At 36.4% G+C, this 17,745-nt stretch overlaps 2 protein-coding genes and 1 pseudogene across 2 annotated transcripts; 1 reads left to right on the top strand and 2 right to left on the bottom strand.

The window, feature by feature from the left end:
• Positions 1–416: 416 nt before the first annotated feature.
• LOC113339701 lies at positions 417–1,223 on the bottom strand. Its single transcript, XM_026584934.1, has one exon. It carries the CDS (start codon positions 1,221–1,223, stop codon positions 417–419), a length of 807 nt encoding a protein of 268 aa, XP_026440719.1.
• Positions 1,224–11,121: 9,898 nt separating this feature from the next.
• On the top strand, positions 11,122–12,119 carry LOC113339790 (copper transporter 5). The gene has a single exon (XM_026585018.1). The coding sequence runs from the start codon at positions 11,237–11,239 to the stop codon at positions 11,666–11,668; it is 432 nt and encodes a 143-aa protein (XP_026440803.1). The 5' UTR covers positions 11,122–11,236; the 3' UTR covers positions 11,669–12,119.
• A 473-nt stretch (positions 12,120–12,592) lies between these two features.
• Positions 12,593–14,675, bottom strand: LOC113339357 (annotated as a pseudogene).
• Positions 14,676–17,745: the final 3,070 nt, after the last annotated feature.

Below are 17,745 nucleotides of genomic sequence, written 5' to 3'. Positions count from 1 at the left end.
TTTGGCTATGTGGCAAGATAACATGTGGTCTGCAGACATATAAGCTGCACTGTAGATAATGTAATGTGTACCACTTGGTCAACACTCTGATTCCAGGTTATATATATATATATATATATATATATATGAAATTAAGTTGCTAATGCACGTGAATGTGAATCACACGACTAAACTATGCATTTGCATCAAACCGTAAAGACAACATAGTATAACAACCAATAAAAGTGTTTGAACTAATTTTTTCATCTCCTAACACATCTGAACATAATGCAGTTCAATTGAAAACAATGTATAATGTCCAACAGATATTCATGGTTGCACCCCGACCCTGGTAATCCCATGGTTGACTAACCCTAGCTAGATCTAGCCCCCTCCTATTTTATTTTGAAAATAATACTTATATTGTTGGGCATCCGTTAATCTGCGGATTCAGTCTCTTCAGAGACTAACTCATGTTGAGTAGCTCTTTCAATGACTGAATCTCTTGGATTAACATCAGCAGGAGAAACTACAGAGATATTGTTGTTTAAAGTACATATATCATAGGCTTTGACATTGTCAAAAGAAATTGAAGGAATTAAAAAACTAGGAGATTGGTCATTCCAAGAAACTGTAGTGCTTGTGTTTCTTCCCTTCTTTGCTAACAAGTCTGCCACCTTGATTTCTCTCCTGTCTACATGATGAAATCCTAAAAAATAAAATAGTTGATCTGCTAATATCTTAACTTCTTCTAAAATTGCTAGGCATTGCCATTGGACTGTTGCTTCTTTTCCTTGTAGATAGTTGGTTGTAACCTGGTTATCCCCTTCTATCACCAAATGTTGTATCTTGTGCCTGAAAGACCATTGAGTTGCTCTGAGAAGAGCTACATCTTCTACCTCATCTACTGAGAAGGTCCCACAACTTCCCATTGCTGCATCTTGGAAAGTTCCTGTCCAATTACAAAGTATAAAACCAAAACCAGCATTAGTACTTTCAGACAACCATGAAGCATCACAATTAAGTTTGTTTGTGTTTACAGCTGGTAAACTCCATCTAATGTTTGAGATCTGAGGATTACTGCTAATTGCAATATTCAGATTCGTAGTTTCTTGGTGCCAATAAGCATAATGTCTGGTGATATCTAGAGCTAATTGTTCCAGTGTTCTTCTACCTTTGTTTTCAAACACTCCGAGGCACCTTTCTTTCCATATGAACCAACACTTAGTAGCTTCCAAAGTCATAGATATGGTTTGTAAATTCCCTTTACTCCAGTCATTATAATTATCAAAAAAATATTTTTTAAGAGAATTAGAGTTTAGATGAACTTCCCGTGTAGCCGTTGGAGGTAAATTCCAAACAACTTTTGCGCAGGCGCATTCGAAAAATAAATGATAAGTAGATTCCTCCACTGTTTGATAGAAAACACAGGAATTATCTTCATCTATAGCTGAACCTAGCTTTTGTTTGGTTGGTAGTGTATCTTGCAGACATTTCCAGATAAACAATTTTATTCTCTGGGATGTGTCCATACTCCATAAACCTTTCCAGAACTTCTTAGAAGAATGAGAGGCCAGATTGGAAGGATTTAGAAGCTTGGCATATAAAGACTTGATAGAAAATTCACCATTCCTGGTCAATATCCATCTGAGTTTTTCTTTTTTCAAATGTCCATTCCTTGTAGTAACGAGATTGATATTCAGAATTTCCTGCACTACAGAGTTATCAAAAATAGATTGAAGTAACAAAATGTTCTACTTCTTTGTGTTTGAGTCCATTAACTCAGACACAAGTGTTATGTGGGTGTTTTTCCTATGGACAGAGTTTGCCAGAGTCTCAGCTCTGATTGGTAGCCATTTGTCTTCCCAAATATTTATGAAAGAATCATCGCCTACCTCCTAAATACTGTGTTTCTTGATGTGAGCAATTCCTTGAAGAATGCATTTCCATATCCAAGAAGCGTTTGATTTCTTCTTAGATAGTAAGGCTCCAGTTTTTTTGAAATACTTTCCTTTTAGTATTTGTTCCCATAAATTTTTTGGATGACTAACTAACCTCCATGCTATCCTACTGATCATGGCATGATTTAACTTGTTTGCCTCTTTAAAACCTATCCCTCCTTGCTCTATAGGTTTGCATAAGAAATCGAAAGCTTTTATGTAAATTCCCTTAGAATTGGTATGTTTACCCCACCAAAAATCTCTTTGTATATCATTGATCCTTTTGGTTATTTTTTTTGGTAAGACAAAGCATCCCATGCTAAAAATAAGCATGCTAGAAAGCACAGCTTTGTCTAAAACTATTTTACTAGGTTGTGACAGGATTTTTCCTAACTAAGTCTTTATTCTTTGTTCCATTTTTCTATAATGTTATCGAAAGCTTTGAGTTTGGATCTGTCAATGAAGAGAGGGATTCCTAGATGAGTGTCTTTGATGTTGATTTTTTTTTCATTAATCTACAAATGATTCTCTGATATTTGTTATGAACTTTCTTACTGAAGAACGGTCCAGATTTTGTGAAGTTTATAACTTGACCTGAAGCTTTACTAAACATCTTTATAGCTTCAAGTAAATTGTTACAACTAATAAGGTCTGCTTTGGTAAACAACAACAGATCATCCACATAGAAAAGGTGAGAGATTGGTGTGGCTTTTGGTGTTAACTTAAAACCCTGACCCTTCTTTTGTGATTCTAAATGGTTTAGTAATATAGAAAAAACTTCTATACATAAGCTGAAAAGGTAAGGGGACAAAGGGCCCCTAGTCTTATACCCCTAGCTGGTTTAAACTCATCACAAGGATTCCCATTAACTAAGACAACTATTGAGGTTGTTGAGATGCATTGTTTGATTAAGGTGCACCATCCTCCCGAGAAGACAAAAGATTTTAAAGCTTTTAGAAGAAAGTTCCAATTGACCTTATCAAACGCCTTGGACATATTGATCTTAAGACCAATATTACCAAATTTTTTTTTTGCTTTTCTTCATAGAGTGAACTATTTCATGAGCAACAATGCTGTTGTCTGAAATCTACCTAGAGGAAAGGAAAGTTGATTGTAGAGGAGATATTATGTTTTCTAAAGACTTTTTAAATCTGTTGGCCATCAGTTTTTCTATTACTTTGTAAGGAGTATTGCATAGCCCTATAGGCCTGTAATCCGTCGGAAACTTTGGATTTTTTGTTTTAGGAATAAGAAAATGGAAGGTTTTGTTGAGATTATTGTCTAACTGCTTGTTTTTGAAAAAGTCTTGAACTACTGCTACTAACTGTGGACCTACAATATCCCAGTTATGTTTAAAAAAACTCACCGGGAATCCATCTGGCACTGGTGCTTTATTGGATTTAAGCTTTTTTAACACTAACCAAATCTCCTCTGGAGATGAAATCTCAGTTAAGAAAGAATTTTCTTCTGGTGTAATAGTGCTTTTAATGTGTGTGAATATATCTTCTTCAGTGTCAATAGAAGATTCAGTGAAGAGTTCAGAGAAATAAGAAGTTAGGACCTCATCAATTTCTTCTCTTGATGATACTACATTGTTATTCTTGTCCTGTATGCAATCTATGTGATTTATTTTTCTCCTTTTTAAGGTTTGAATGTGAAATTTTTTTGTGTTTCTTTCACCTAGAGCTATGGTTTTGTTTCTAGACTGTTGTTTTGCTATTTCTTCCTGTGTATCATATAATTTTTCTAATTCTAGTATCCTTTTGTTTATCAGGTTTTTTGTGATATGCGTATTTGTTTTTTCTTCTAGAGTTTCTATGGTTGTGAGAAAACCCTTAATTTTTTTATTTGGTTTGCCAAAAACTGTTTATTTCCAAATGCTAAGATTCATACCTGCATTTGATTAATTCTCAGTAAGATCTATGGATGGTCTATTGGTGTTAGTAATACAAGATTTCTTTATAACCTCAATATAAGAAACATCTTTGAGCCAAGTATCATAGAACTTGAAGGTTGGAGCTAAGCGAGAGTATGAGGGGTTTAAAGTAGACAGATTTGCCCATGATCTGGACCAATAGCTACCAGATTTTGCTAAGATGATTGTTGGAACTCTTTAATCCATTCTGCATTTGCTAAAGATCTATCTAACCTTTGTTTTATATTAGCATTTCCTTCCCTTTTGTTACTCCAAGTAAAGATATTTCCATTGAATCTTAGATCTTCTAAACCTGTTCTCTGAAATAAGTTCATTATTGGCTCTACTTTTTTTCTATCAAAAGGAAGACCTCTCTGTTTTTCCTCACTATTGAAAATTATGTTAAGGTCACCTATCACAAGCCATGACATTGCACTTAAGTTTATTCTCGGAGCTATGTCTTCTAGATACCCCATAATTTTTAACTTATTATCATGTTTAGGTGCACCATCAAAACAAGTTAATAGTCACTCCTTTGCATTAAAATTATTTTTAACAATGATATTGATCATGTTAAGGTTCCGTTGAACCACTTCAAAATGAAATCCATCCACCCAAGCAATTGCCAGACCACCAGATATACCATCTGGGTCTACAATGTGGGTGTTTGGGAAATAGTTAAGAATCTTTCTCATCAAGCTCCTCTGAGACTTGGTTTCAGATAAAAAAAGTATGTCAGGTTTTTCAAAATCAAGCAAGGAATTTAAATATTGTTGTGTTTTTTTCTGACTACACCATTGTGTGTTCCATGCTAGAATTTTCATGGCCAAAGACTCAATAGAAAGATAAAATACACCACGGAGTAAAGAAGCCAAACCTGAGCCCCTCCTAATTAAAATCATTAAAACTGCATAAAAAGTAAAAACATTCTATTTTTCTTGTTTTTTGTGTTTAGCCCATCAAATATTTGGTGTTTTAGTCCACCAACATCTTTACAAATTTTTCAGCCCCTCTTTATATATTTTACTAGTTCCGCCACTGGAATGTAATCCGTTGGATTTCAAATTTCTCTTCCGCATCTATCATCGCCGACTCTTTCTTGACTGCCTATACGTTATCTGGGCCTAATATGAAGTTCTTAACCTTTCCATCGGGCTTTCAAAAAATCAACATTAGCCCTTATCTAAATGGACCAAATCCTCCGACGCATAAAGAAAGAACGATTTTTTGGGGGCCATGGGTTTTTTTTTGGGGACCATGGTTTTATTTTGGGTAAAGACATTAGAAGTAATTCTAGGTCACCCCATATCTAGTTATTTATTTAATACCTAATCTACCCTCTTAATTAATTCTAGGTTATGATTAGTGAAATGATTTAGTTAAAAATAATTAGTGAGATTAAATTAAAATATGGGTTTATTATTAGTTGAGTAGAATTATTGTGAGAGTAGAGTTAGAGAAGATGAATGAGAAAAACATGGAAAATAAAAAAAAAATTCCAATTCACCCTCTTTGAGTATTCAAGTGACGAATACTCATCTGATTCTTCATCTCCACCTCTCCTAGAATATTTGTTAATTTTCAAAATGATCCGGATTTGGCTTATTTCTTAGATGGTGATTGTATTCTTCCCCAAAATGAAACTCAAGATGAAAATGATGGATTTTATCAACCACAACCGGGGAAGAGTATTTGGGTGAACAGGTACGCTCCAAACTTAGATAATGTATGTTGAATTGGTAAAAACTTCCCCAAAAATGTAAAATTTTGAACGGGATTTTGCACAGTTCGGTTACATTATATGAAGAACATGTAACCGAACTGTTCTGAAGGTGTAGTTCGGTTGCCTTGTGAGATGAATAAGTAACCGAACTCATTCGAAGATGTAGTTCGATTACTTTATCCAAACACGCAGGTTACCGAACTCCATATTAATGGAAGTTCTGAGATGTAGTGTTATGTTCGGTTGGTTCGCAATTAACCAAACTGTACGTAAAAATAAAGTTTAACTAAGTGTATACAGTTCGGTTGTTTCTCAAACTACATGTACCAACTATCTAACCGAACTATGTTTAATAAGTTCGGTTGTTTCGCAAACTTGAACCTAACAGCATAACCAATCCAACTTAACAAACAAAAAAAAATCTGAAGTTCCAGTGTCTAGTTCGGTTATCTACATAAAATACAAAGTAACCGAACTCTGTTCCTTTTATTAGTTCGATTGTTGCGATAAAATTCACATGTTACCGAACTCGGTTCCTTTTATTTGTTCGGTTGCTTTGCAACTTGCTTAACCAACCGAACAATGAGTTCGGTTTTCCCGATAAAATTATTATGTGACCGAACTTATTTGTGATTGCATTGATGTTGTTACATTTCTTGTAGATGGAATCCAACCTATACCAATGCATGATCAACCTTCTCCGATTGGTATGTTGTTCGAAGATACATCTACTCTCTATGCGAATGAGTTGGTATTTGACTTGACTATTGATGCGAAGAATTGGGCTAGAGAACATGCCAAGAGAGTCAATTGCGTCTTGGTTTTGAATGGAAAAGAAAGCAACACTCGTTTTGAAATGGTTTGTGAGAGAAGTGGAGATCCCGATGTTAGTCACAAGAGGAAGGGTTATGAGTATAAAGGAAAGACGACGAGGAAGAACACAACGTGCTCAAAGAAAATCAAATGTCCATTCAAGATATTATTTAGCAAGAGCAAATTAACGACGAAATGGTTTCTAGCTATGGATAAGGTGGTAGGTCGTCATAACCACCCTCGTCCGGATGATCTTGAAGGGCATGCAATGGATGCAATGCGCACTTCTCGAGAAATGGAAAAAATAGCCGAGTATAGGAAATTGTGTATTCCACCTTCCACAATGCTTCGCTTATTAAAGCAAGATAACCCGGGTAATGTATCATCTTTGTACACAATTTACAATACAATTGAGACGATTAAAAGGAATGAATGAAAGGATAGAAAAGTAATGCAACAATTATTTTTTTTGGCTCAAGAGAAAGGCTACGCGGTTCAAAAGAAGGTAGGTCCAGAAGAAGAAATAACTCATCTCTTCATTACCCATCTGAAGAGTGTTCAATTGCTCAATCATTCCATGAAGTTCTTATAATGGATTGCACTTACAAGAAAAACAAATACGAGATGCCATTGTTGAACATTGTTGGTCGTACGTCGACGAAGTCACCGTTTGCCGTTGATTTTTGTTTTCTAAAGGACGAGCAAGAACCAAGTTACACTTGGGCGCTACAAAAAGTGAAGGCGATCTACCGAGATGATGAGATCCCCGGGGTTATCGTGACGGACAATGACGTAGCATTGATGAACGCAATAGAGAAAGTCTTCCCATTAGCACATAATATGCTTTGTACATTTCATATATGGTGCAATGTGATGAATAGGTGCAAGCCTCAACTTTGTCCACCTAAGAGGAAAGGATTGGAAGAGATTAGTAAGCTACCGAAAGATGAACAAGCGGATGCAAAAGAGGAATTCGATAAACAATACGCCATAAATCACGCTAAATGGGTTGCCTTCTTCGGGGAATGGGAGACATTGACTTGGTCTCTCACCGAAGAAGAGTATTATCTAAATATTTCCGAATTTAGAGAACATTGGTCTAGCCCCGAACATCCGGAGGATATAATAACGTATGTGGTGGAGAAATGGTTGGAACCGCATAAAGAGCGCTTCGTTTATGCTTTTACCAACAACTATAAACACTTTGGGAATCAAGCGACAAGTTTGGTAGAATCGTCTCACCACCGGTTGAAGAAAAATCTCTTTGGATGTGTCGATAATTTTGTGGTTGTGTTTAACGCAATGGAGAGTTACTTCAAACGCGATATTGAGAGAATTAAAGAGAAGTTCCAAAAAATCCGCATCATGAAGTACACAAAGATTGTAGAAAAAGATGGTAACATCAAGAAAATGGCGGACCTTCGGTTGTTTAAGGGACTCCACTATAATGTTTCACATGCTTGCATCAAGAGGTTAATGGTTGAGGTGAATTTGATTGACATATGGGGAACCAAGCCGGACGAGGTGTGTGTTTGTAACATGATGAAGTCTATGGGACTCCCTTGTCGCCATATGATAGCTAAGTATGAACATGGCATAATCCCTTTAAGCGATATTGATCCACATTGGCAACAATTAAGTTTTGTCCCTCCTCCAAAGGGCGATGTCGGTGAAGATTTTGGTGACAATGAAATGGGAAGAGAGGTTATCGAAATGTACCGGAACACGAACAAAATCGAAAGGAAAATCTTTTGGGACGACATGCGGCCAATCGTTTTTCCGCATACTTCGGAGAATGTGCAAGAACCGGATAAAGGCAAGGGCAAAGGTAGGCCAAAAACCAAAGAAACAAAAAAACAAGTTAGAGAATATGCAAAGGTGTTGGCTAAAAGGAAAAGTGAAATTACTCCTTTTACTAGAGATCCTTCGGGGCATGAGTATACCGCGGCGAAGTACCAAGAAGATTTTAAGAAAAGGGGAAGGAAAATTATTGAAAAAGGCGAGTCAAGTGAACGGGATATGAAGAAAAAAGGACCGAAGTTACACTATCAACCTACTCCGTCAGAACCGATCCAACCAAGTCAACGAGACGTGAATCTAAAGGCTCCAATTGATACACCACCTCTTGATGATAAAAGGTACTTGGAAGAGCTAACTCCTTACATTAGAGATTATGTCATATCCACCCATGACGTCCCTTCGGATGGTAATTGAGGTTTCCATGTAGTCGTACAACATATAGGGACTTTCACTCAAGGTGCCAAGCTATATGATTATAATCAAATCACTTATGTCCGTCAAAGGATGTTGATGAAGCTAAAGGAGAAACCGTAATTTTACAAGACAATGTTGTCCGATGATGATGCTAGTCTCAATGTTCAATTTGTTAGGTTTCAAATGCGTCTCCACGGGGCCCATCCAATCACAAGTGATCATTGGATGGCCATGCCGATATGCGGCACTTAATCACCGACGCATTCAATTGCGTGGTTCACTATTTCTCAAAAGGTGCTAGTTTCACATACACTCCCAAAACAACCATATGTGTCGAGAAACTTAGACGTAGGAGAGTGGTGATTGCGCTCGTTAACCACAACCATTTTATAGGCCTTCGGTTAGAAGACAATTGTCCATTGCCTCCGATATGCGGATGCTCTTATTGGAATGGATTTAACCCCGACAGAATGTTGGGTTGGTGCATTATGTATGAACATAACATGGAGATGTGGAAAGCTTTGGAGGAATCTGACAAAATTATACACGAAGGTTCAATTTCCCTTGGGGATGATTAAATGTACCCTTAGCTAGAATATGTATGCTTTGAACATCATCATAAGAATTAAAGATTGTGTTTTTTGGAATTTGGGTGTATTATAGTGTGTTTGCATAGTTTACTTTTATACAAAAAGTCACTCTTGGTTTACAGTGATAGGTTCAGTTACCTATCAAATTTATGGTGGTAACCGAACATATAGTTCGGTGGCATACATATATTTGAGATACTACCGAACTAGAAGGTCGGTTGATCCCGCAGAATAACGAACAAACCGAACTTCTTACGGACAGAGCATTTTCACTAATTCGGGTACTTAAAAGTTCAATAATTAATTAAAATACAACACCAAAATAACAAACAAAAGTTGTGGGTGATACTAAAGCTAAAATTGCATAACATTTAATATCCGAAACGCGTTACGAAAAAGTGCACAAGGAGGCGGAAATGATCTTCTAAGAACACACCGAACTCCACATGTGTGAAAATACTGAAGAGTTCGGTTTGTCAAGGTTTTTTGCGAATAAACCGAACTCAACATTGGTCACTAATAGTAAAGAGTTCGGTTTGTCAAGGTTTTTTGCGATCAAACCATACTCCACATGTGTGCAAATACTGAAGAGTTCGGTTTGTCAAGGTTTTTTGCGAATAAATCGAACTCAACATTGGTAACTAATAGTGAAGAGTTAGGTTTGTCAAGGTTTTTGGCGAATAAACCGAACTCCACATGTATGCAACACAACATAGTTGGACAAGTTCGGTTAAATTGAAACTCAACGTATAGGGCAAAATAACATACTTCGGTTATATTAAAATTTGTTTTTTTATTTGGTAAAGTTCGGTTACTAAATAGTTTTAGAATATTATGCGAACCAACCGAACAAGATAGCTCAGTTCGGTTACACAAAAACTCAAAATAGCAGGCAAAATTGCACAGTTCGGTTACAAGTGAAAAAAATTTGTTGCAAAACTGGTGAAGTTCGGTAGAAAAAAGTTTTAGGCTTTTTTGCGAACTAACCGAACTGGTAGTTCGGTGACCCGGTTTTGAATCCTATAAAACCGAACCGTTCTTCATGTTCTTCCTTTCAGGAAGTTCGGTTAACAAACTAGGATTTTCTAGAAATTCGTCCTAACCGAACAACGCACTGTAACTCCCATTCGAACCCTATTTTGATGATTTCTATTCAATTAAACGAATCAAAATCAAATTAAAAGTATGGGTTTGTTGGAAAATACATGCGAATCGGTCCCATGGTAGAATCAGGCTTCTTACTGCGTCTATTATATTGGATTATGGATTCACTTGGCTCTTCCACTTCTTTATGAATCTCAAAATCACTTGGCTGATTTGCTAGATGTCCTAATGGGGGACCTGTTCCTGGGAGTCTATTGGTTTTCTTTCGAAGAACCATTCTTATAGTCGATTGATCAATCGACGATGAAAATTTTATGAATCGACGATTAATCGATGAAGATGATGTTGAAATGGGGGAAGAGGAAAGAAGAAGAGGAGAACAGTTCCTCAAAACTGTTTTTTTTTTTGTGCGGCTAGGTTAGATTAGGATTATATTTAGATTTTTCTTTTTGATTAAGTTAAATGTAGTTATTAGGTTAGGATTAATTTAATTAGGATAAGAGCCAAATTAATAATCTCATCTGATTTTAAGACATCCCTTAACATTGTAGGGTAGGTAGCCTAATAAGATCATGATCCCAAAAAAAACCATGGTCCCAAAAAAATCGTTCTAAAAAAAACTTCAAAATTATCATCTCCAAAGTCCAAACTGATCTGTGTAGTACAACTAATACTTGCAAGTATTTTGCTGTACATGTAACAGTACTGCACTATAAATCACCATTTCCCTTTTTACCCCTGCTTACCTCAAATAATACCACCAATCTTATTCCTAACCCAACACTAATTGTATCATCTACCGAGGGTATTTCTATAAAACCCAGTCCTCAACAACCAATAACTGTTGCAAAGAAAAAAAAAAAGAGTCTTCTTCTTTATCATCAAAATCAAAAATTCTCCACTCTGCAATTATAATAAATCAAAATTCCAAAATTCGAATTCTACCCCATCAGGAAAGATGATGCACATGACATTTTACTGGGGCAAAAACGTCACAATCTTATTCTCATCATGGAGAACTGACTCATGGCTGAGTTATGCCATAAGTTTACTGGTTTGTGTTGTTTTCGCAGCTTTTTATCAATACTTGGAAGATAAAAGATTGAAATTGAAGAACATGGAGCGCGCTAAGAAATCTCCATCATCAACGATTGAGACCCCTTTGTTGATACCGATTCTTGGTAAGAGAAATCTTGGGAAGAGATTCTGGTTGGGTTTGTTGTTTGGGGTTAATTCGGCGATTGGGTATCTGTTGATGTTGGCTGTTATGAGTTTTAATGGTGGGGTTTTTATTGCTATTGTTGTTGGATTAATGATTGGGAATGTGTTGTTTAGATGTGATGAGGAAGATGAAGATTTGAGTTTGGATAATCCTTGTGCTTGTGCTTGATTTTCTTTTTTCTTCTGAATTGGGGGTTTGGTGTTTTTTTTTCTCTGTATAGTGTGAGTCAGATTCTGACTGGGGGTTTGAAGATGTTCTGTACTTTACTGAAATTTATGAATATAATTTCTGGGTTTGTGTTTAATTCTGAGATCTCAGTGTGTTTTTCTTCCTTTTCATTGGAGTTATCATCTCAAATGTGGATGAATTGGAGGGTGAAACTGAAATTGCGCAACTAATGGATATTTTGAGTCAGACTCTGATTGGGTCTGACTAGGGGGTTGAAGATGTGTGCTGCAATAGATTTATGTCCTTTGAATAACATATATACTTTCTGGTTTGTTTGATCAATTATGTGATTTTATTGTATGTTTCTTCTAATGTTGCTGGAGTTTATCGTCTGAATTTGAGGGTAAATTTGTAATTGTGTAATGAACCAATTGTTGAATGACTTTTTTCTTGAGATTCTATAATATCTGATCATTCACTGCAGCAAAATCTATAGTTTCTTGTATTGTTCTGTTTTGAGTTTTGAAAAGGTATGGGTTCATGTTGATATCAAGAATTTATGCATTTTGGTCCCAACATGGCAAGCAATTTGCACAAAAGTGTGTGGCACAGCACAGGAGTGGAATCCTTTTTGGTAACTCTTGGGAGAACTCATAGGACAAGGGTTTCTCAACATTGCTAATCGGGGTACCAGATTATTGACAAAGGCATCGAATATCATATTATAAGATAAACTGAAAAGCTTTTTTTTTTTGTGAAGAACATATTATTAGATTAATAGCTTCAAATTTATTATTTTTTGGATTTTATAAATAAATTAGTACCGTAATTTATGAGATAATGTGAGAATAACCTGGTCAATGGGTTTTTTCTTGCTTTCTTTTATATATAACTATATGACCAAGTTGATAGTTACATGAGAAATCAATAAACAGGACAACCATCAACAATGACACCTTTGGCAGTCGGACATTCGGCCAACTCGCAATGCTCACCTCTTGTACCCCACCAATCCAAGTTCCGGTCTTCCATGGTTACCGCGAAATACAATAAAACAGCCATGAAAGCAACTCCAGCGTTCTTCCTATACCTAAAAACGAAAAAGTTGAAAAATGTTCCGACCAGAATCCAGGAATTGTAGTTCACAGTTGTTGCAGGCGGCATATAAGATGTTGCTCCTAAAAGTACAGGAAGGTTAATCAATGGAATCCAAGATTGCTTAGGGAAAGCTTTGTGGAGGAGCCAAACCAAAATTGGCCCAACTGCACCACCAAGGAAGAACCAGTTAAGAGCTGCATAATTCCCAAGTGGACCAAACATACGCCTTGGTCCGACTAGAACCCAGATGACAGACGCATCAAAGAAAACTCGGTCGCTCGGACATGTCCATGGACTATTAGGTGGTAGCAGTTCATCTTAGACATATATTCTCCACAGAAGCCAGTAGCCACCATGCAACTCCAATGTTGATTGTTCCAGCTACGATGGTTCCTATGAACTGATCCCAGCAATATAAAAGCAAAACCATAACGTTAGGACATTGAGTACTGCAGTACTTGAAAACCAAAAAAACACTCAATCGGTACCTGAACTAGGAACATTGATCTTGGTGGGATTTTCATGTAATGACCTAGCTTGAAATCAGCAAGGAAGGATACAGCCTGAGCCATACTTATATACCCGTAGGTTTTAAAACAAACATTGGCAATTGGTTTCCCAGGCAAGATGATACCCATTACATATTCCGTTATGATATTTAGTCCCGGTGCCTGCAATCATTGCATATCATTCATACTGCGTATTCTGATAAAGTTGCCCGAAGAAGAAGAAGAAAAAGGAAGTTACCTGGTTTGTAGTTGCAGTTATAATGCTGATGGGAAGAGTGAAAACGAAAGCAAGGACACATGCGAAAAGAAGACCCCACCATGGCATTTGCACCTCATCTTTCAGGACCGTGCATAGTAAAAGAGAAACGACAACTGTTGCCGCAAGAAGGACATTAAACCACCAGTTCGGTATATCTGGGTACCTTTTCATCAATCTTGTGTGAATATCCATCTTGCCTTTACATGATAAACGGAACCGTTCATAGATCTCCCTGTACATTCATTTAGTTGCATATAAGGCTTTTAACAATTGTATCTTTGGAAAGAGTACGAAGAACAATAGACTTGCCTTCCATAGAAGAAACCAACATGGGTGAGGGTGGCAGCAATGGTGGCAAAACCAAATCCATAAGTGAGTGCAAAAAACATGCTCAAATTGATCCGTCCTTGTTCCTCGTACTTGGGCATATCAATCTCAAACTTACTGTTCACAATAGCCGTTATGTTGTATGCTTCTCCCGTAGCTGTGAACAAGTGTGAGGAGAATATAGGGAATGTCTTGGCATTGTACAAATTCAAACCCCAATAGGCAAATGGGATTGCCATGTATATGGTTAACACATAACCGACGAAGACGTTTACTATTGCAAAGAAAGGACATATGAGAGGACTAGACAGGAATGAAGCAACAGTAGACCAATCAAGTGAAAATGCGCCAAGTCCTAAACCACTCATGCCAGAACCAAGCTGTTGTGCAGTGACTGATTTGGAGAATGTCCAGCATACCCATGAGACGCTTGTTAGAGTGGTAAACAGATAACCAGGAACTGCGTACCACACAAAGCTGCAAACTAATGCAATTACGAAGAACTTTGTTCTTGACATTCTTCGCTCATCTTTTTCATGTAACGCCCTGCAAAAATGGGGAACAGAATTTTAAAACACCCAAGCTTGAGCTAAACGAATGCAACTTAAAGGGTTCGTGAATATTAATCAGGGACGGACAGTTCAGCACTATTCGTTAATAATTCGCCATTAAAATGGATTAAAAACTTTCCTCAAATTCAAGAAAACAAATAGAAGAAAGAAATTACTTTCAATTCTGGTGAGAAAATCAAAACATACCGGAATAGAGAGACCTGAACTAGGGTACTGGGCCACCACATGTGAGCAGGCCCCACCACATATTTCCTTAGCAGCCCTGCCCAACCATATCCTAAAACCTGCGGCACCACCGCCCACCACCCTAAATTAGCAGTGCTGAAATCCGCATGTTAGCCATCCAAGTAAATTGCCAATTCGGTCAACTATATGTATTTTATTTTGAAGCATTATTTGGTCGACTATATTGTCAAAAACACTCATTGAAGGAGAGAATCGGAGCACTACCAATAATAATATAATCGTACTTGATGCGTTTTACAAATATTAATGCGACATAAAATCACAAATTTGGTCAATTAATCCAATAATGATAATTCCCGGGTGAAAAAGACATGTAAAATTTGATACTGTTTAAATGGACGAAAATTAAAACGGAAAATTGGTCATTTGTCCAAATATTTTTAAAACATGGTTCAAATGGACGAGTAAAAATTAGTATTGGTGAAATGGACATAAAAAATTTAGCAAGGATGAAACTGGATTCATCCTGGCTTAAACTTCAAATATAGCGAGGATGAAACTAGATGCATCCTGTGTAAATTAAAAAATAAGAAAAAGTATTTGAAAATTGGCAGGATGAAACTGTTTACATCCTGGCTATTTTTACATTTTTGTCCATTTAAACAATATCAAACTCTAAGTATCCTTTTCACCCCGGAATTATTGGTTTTGGTCTTTTTAACCATTTTTGTGAAATTAAAAAATAGCGATGATGTAAACAGTTTCAGCCTACCCATTTTCAAATGTTTTTTCTTATTTTTAATTTACATCAGGATGCATCCATTTTCATCCTCGCTCTTTTTCAAGTTTAAGCCTGGATGAATCCAATTTCATTCTTGCAATTTTTTTTGGTGTCCATTTCACCTAATCTAATTTTTACTCGTCTATTAGAACCATGTTTTAAAAATATTTGGACAAATAACCCATTTTCCGACATAAAATCCCGGTATATGTAATAGTTGATACTCTAGAGATATTTTGTAAAAGGGTTGTATGTTTTTGGCTATATTAGGGGTCTGAGTCGTAAAAAATGTCGTTGATGTGATAGGGTCGTGGACTGGCTTTGACCGTCTGATATTTTTACTAAAATACCCATGTGATATAGTTTAATGACCTATATTATCCTAACCAGTTAAATACTTTAACTAACCTAACCTTACGACTACATTTTGTGATTCCGGGGGTTCTAATTTGATGGGGCAGTTGATGTTGCCGTTGGGTGGTTGAATAATGCTAGTCAGTTCATGTACGAACTTACTCATTTTATCTGAAGCATGAAACCCCGGTTTCCCATAACAATTGGCACTTATATATTATTAAAATTTCCAAACTTGTTTACTAAATCCCATCAATTAGCCGCTAACTACCAGTTTTCTGGCAAGAATGTATAACCCATAAAAATAGTAGAATAGCCTAAGTCATCATTCATCAACAGAAACAAATTTTATTTCTTTCATGGAAGATTGATACGCAGATACGCTTCACAACCTGGTCATAAAGTGGAGGACGACGAACAAATGGGTTCTTATCATATCCAGTCAGGATATGAACCCGAGAGATACAAGGAACAGATGGTTTCTAATGTTGTTACTGTCGGTGATAATGAGATTAAATGGAGGAGATTGTGAATGTCTTTGAATTCCTGATAGACTGGTCGATGGGTTGTTTATGAACTAAGTTTGCAGAAATTAGACAGTTAGAGAAGATGATTTCTTAACACAGTGGTACAATCAGGTTCTGCTCATCAAGTGTTCGTGATAATGTCTAAACCGCAAAAAAAAAGTAGTGGAAGAGAGAGATCTTTCACCAGATGGAAAAGGACCATATGGTTAAGAATTTTAAAAATATTTTAATTGTCAACGCTAGTCAACTGATGGTCAGGGTATTTGGCTAAATGTGAAAGTCGACTAATAATTTTTAACGTTCTTTGGTTAGTCTACGACCCTATCGCATCAATGGCATGTTTTACGACCCAAATCCTAATATGGCCAAAAGCATACGATATTTTTACAAAATATCTCTAAAATCTATGGATGAATCTTTATTAGCAGTTAAAAATAATTCTTAAGCATTTACCACTCTAATTTTAATTGGAAAACATTGCCCAAATGATTGATTATGGTTTGCAAATTGGTGGCATAATTTTTTTTTTATAAATATCTCATAGATAAATAGATAAAGAAGAGGAGAAAAGATTATGTTTCAGCAAAAGCAAAATTACAGAGATAAAGAAACAGACAAAACTGAGTAGTGATAACGAGTAACCAAGCAGCAAGAAAAGAGATATTTCTGTGGTAAAAAGCTTTGATGATAGTTACAATGCTAACGGCATAAGCATAACCACTCCCAAAAGAACTCCCAGCATTGGCAAATATTGATATCAAAAGATGTGCTCCGAACATGAAACATTAAATTACTAAGGAATGCTTTATGCAAACCGTGGCTATAATGTTCATGAGCTTATTCAATCGAATGGAATCATCTTTGTTTTAATTGTGTCTTGTGTAGTTACATAAGATCTCATAGCAATTGAACAACTCTTTAACTAGTTCATTTGAGTCAATTGAACTAGTTATGGTGAAGAAGAACAAGGTTAATATGAAATGCTCATATAGTTAACCTTTTGGGTTACTATGTTGAACCAACATACACGTACACGTTTGGTCATGGTTTTCACGAACCCAGTAAACGCCTACCCAAGTGTGTGTGACAAGATAAGTTTTCGATCTAACGGTTAAGAAATATTAGCTTGAATCTAAATCAGGTTTTCATCTAACGGTGAATATGGATTGCTTTGTAACTAAGGCAAAACCCTGATTTCAAGGCTATATAAATGAGACATCTAGCATTGTGCAAAACTAATCCCCACACGTCTGTGTGCTACTAGTGCGCCCGCTAGAGTCGATCTCCATTAACCTTTGATTTTCTTCTCTAAAATCAGGTTAACGACTTAAAGACTTCATTGGGATTGTGAAGCCAGACCGATACTACTTTATCGTAGTTGTGTGATCTGATCTTGCATCTTCTATCGTACGAGTACAATCGATTGATTGACTTGAGATCGTGAGATTTCTCCGATAGGCAAGA

Source organism: Papaver somniferum, unplaced genomic scaffold (genome assembly GCF_003573695.1).
Source record: "Papaver somniferum cultivar HN1 unplaced genomic scaffold, ASM357369v1 unplaced-scaffold_21, whole genome shotgun sequence".
NCBI classification, from domain to species: Eukaryota; Viridiplantae; Streptophyta; class Magnoliopsida; order Ranunculales; family Papaveraceae; genus Papaver; species Papaver somniferum.
Note: the sequence above shows the minus strand (reverse complement) of the source record. Positions and strands in the feature narration are given on the sequence as shown.

Bases quoted from the DNA above. Each gene is read 5' to 3' on its own strand.
- LOC113339701 (XM_026584934.1), bottom strand. From the start codon at position 1,223: ATGACTTTGGAAGCTACTAAGTGTTGGTTCATATGGAAAGAAAGGTGC.
- LOC113339790 (XM_026585018.1), top strand. From the start codon at position 11,237: ATGATGCACATGACATTTTACTGGGGCAAAAACGTCACAATCTTATTC.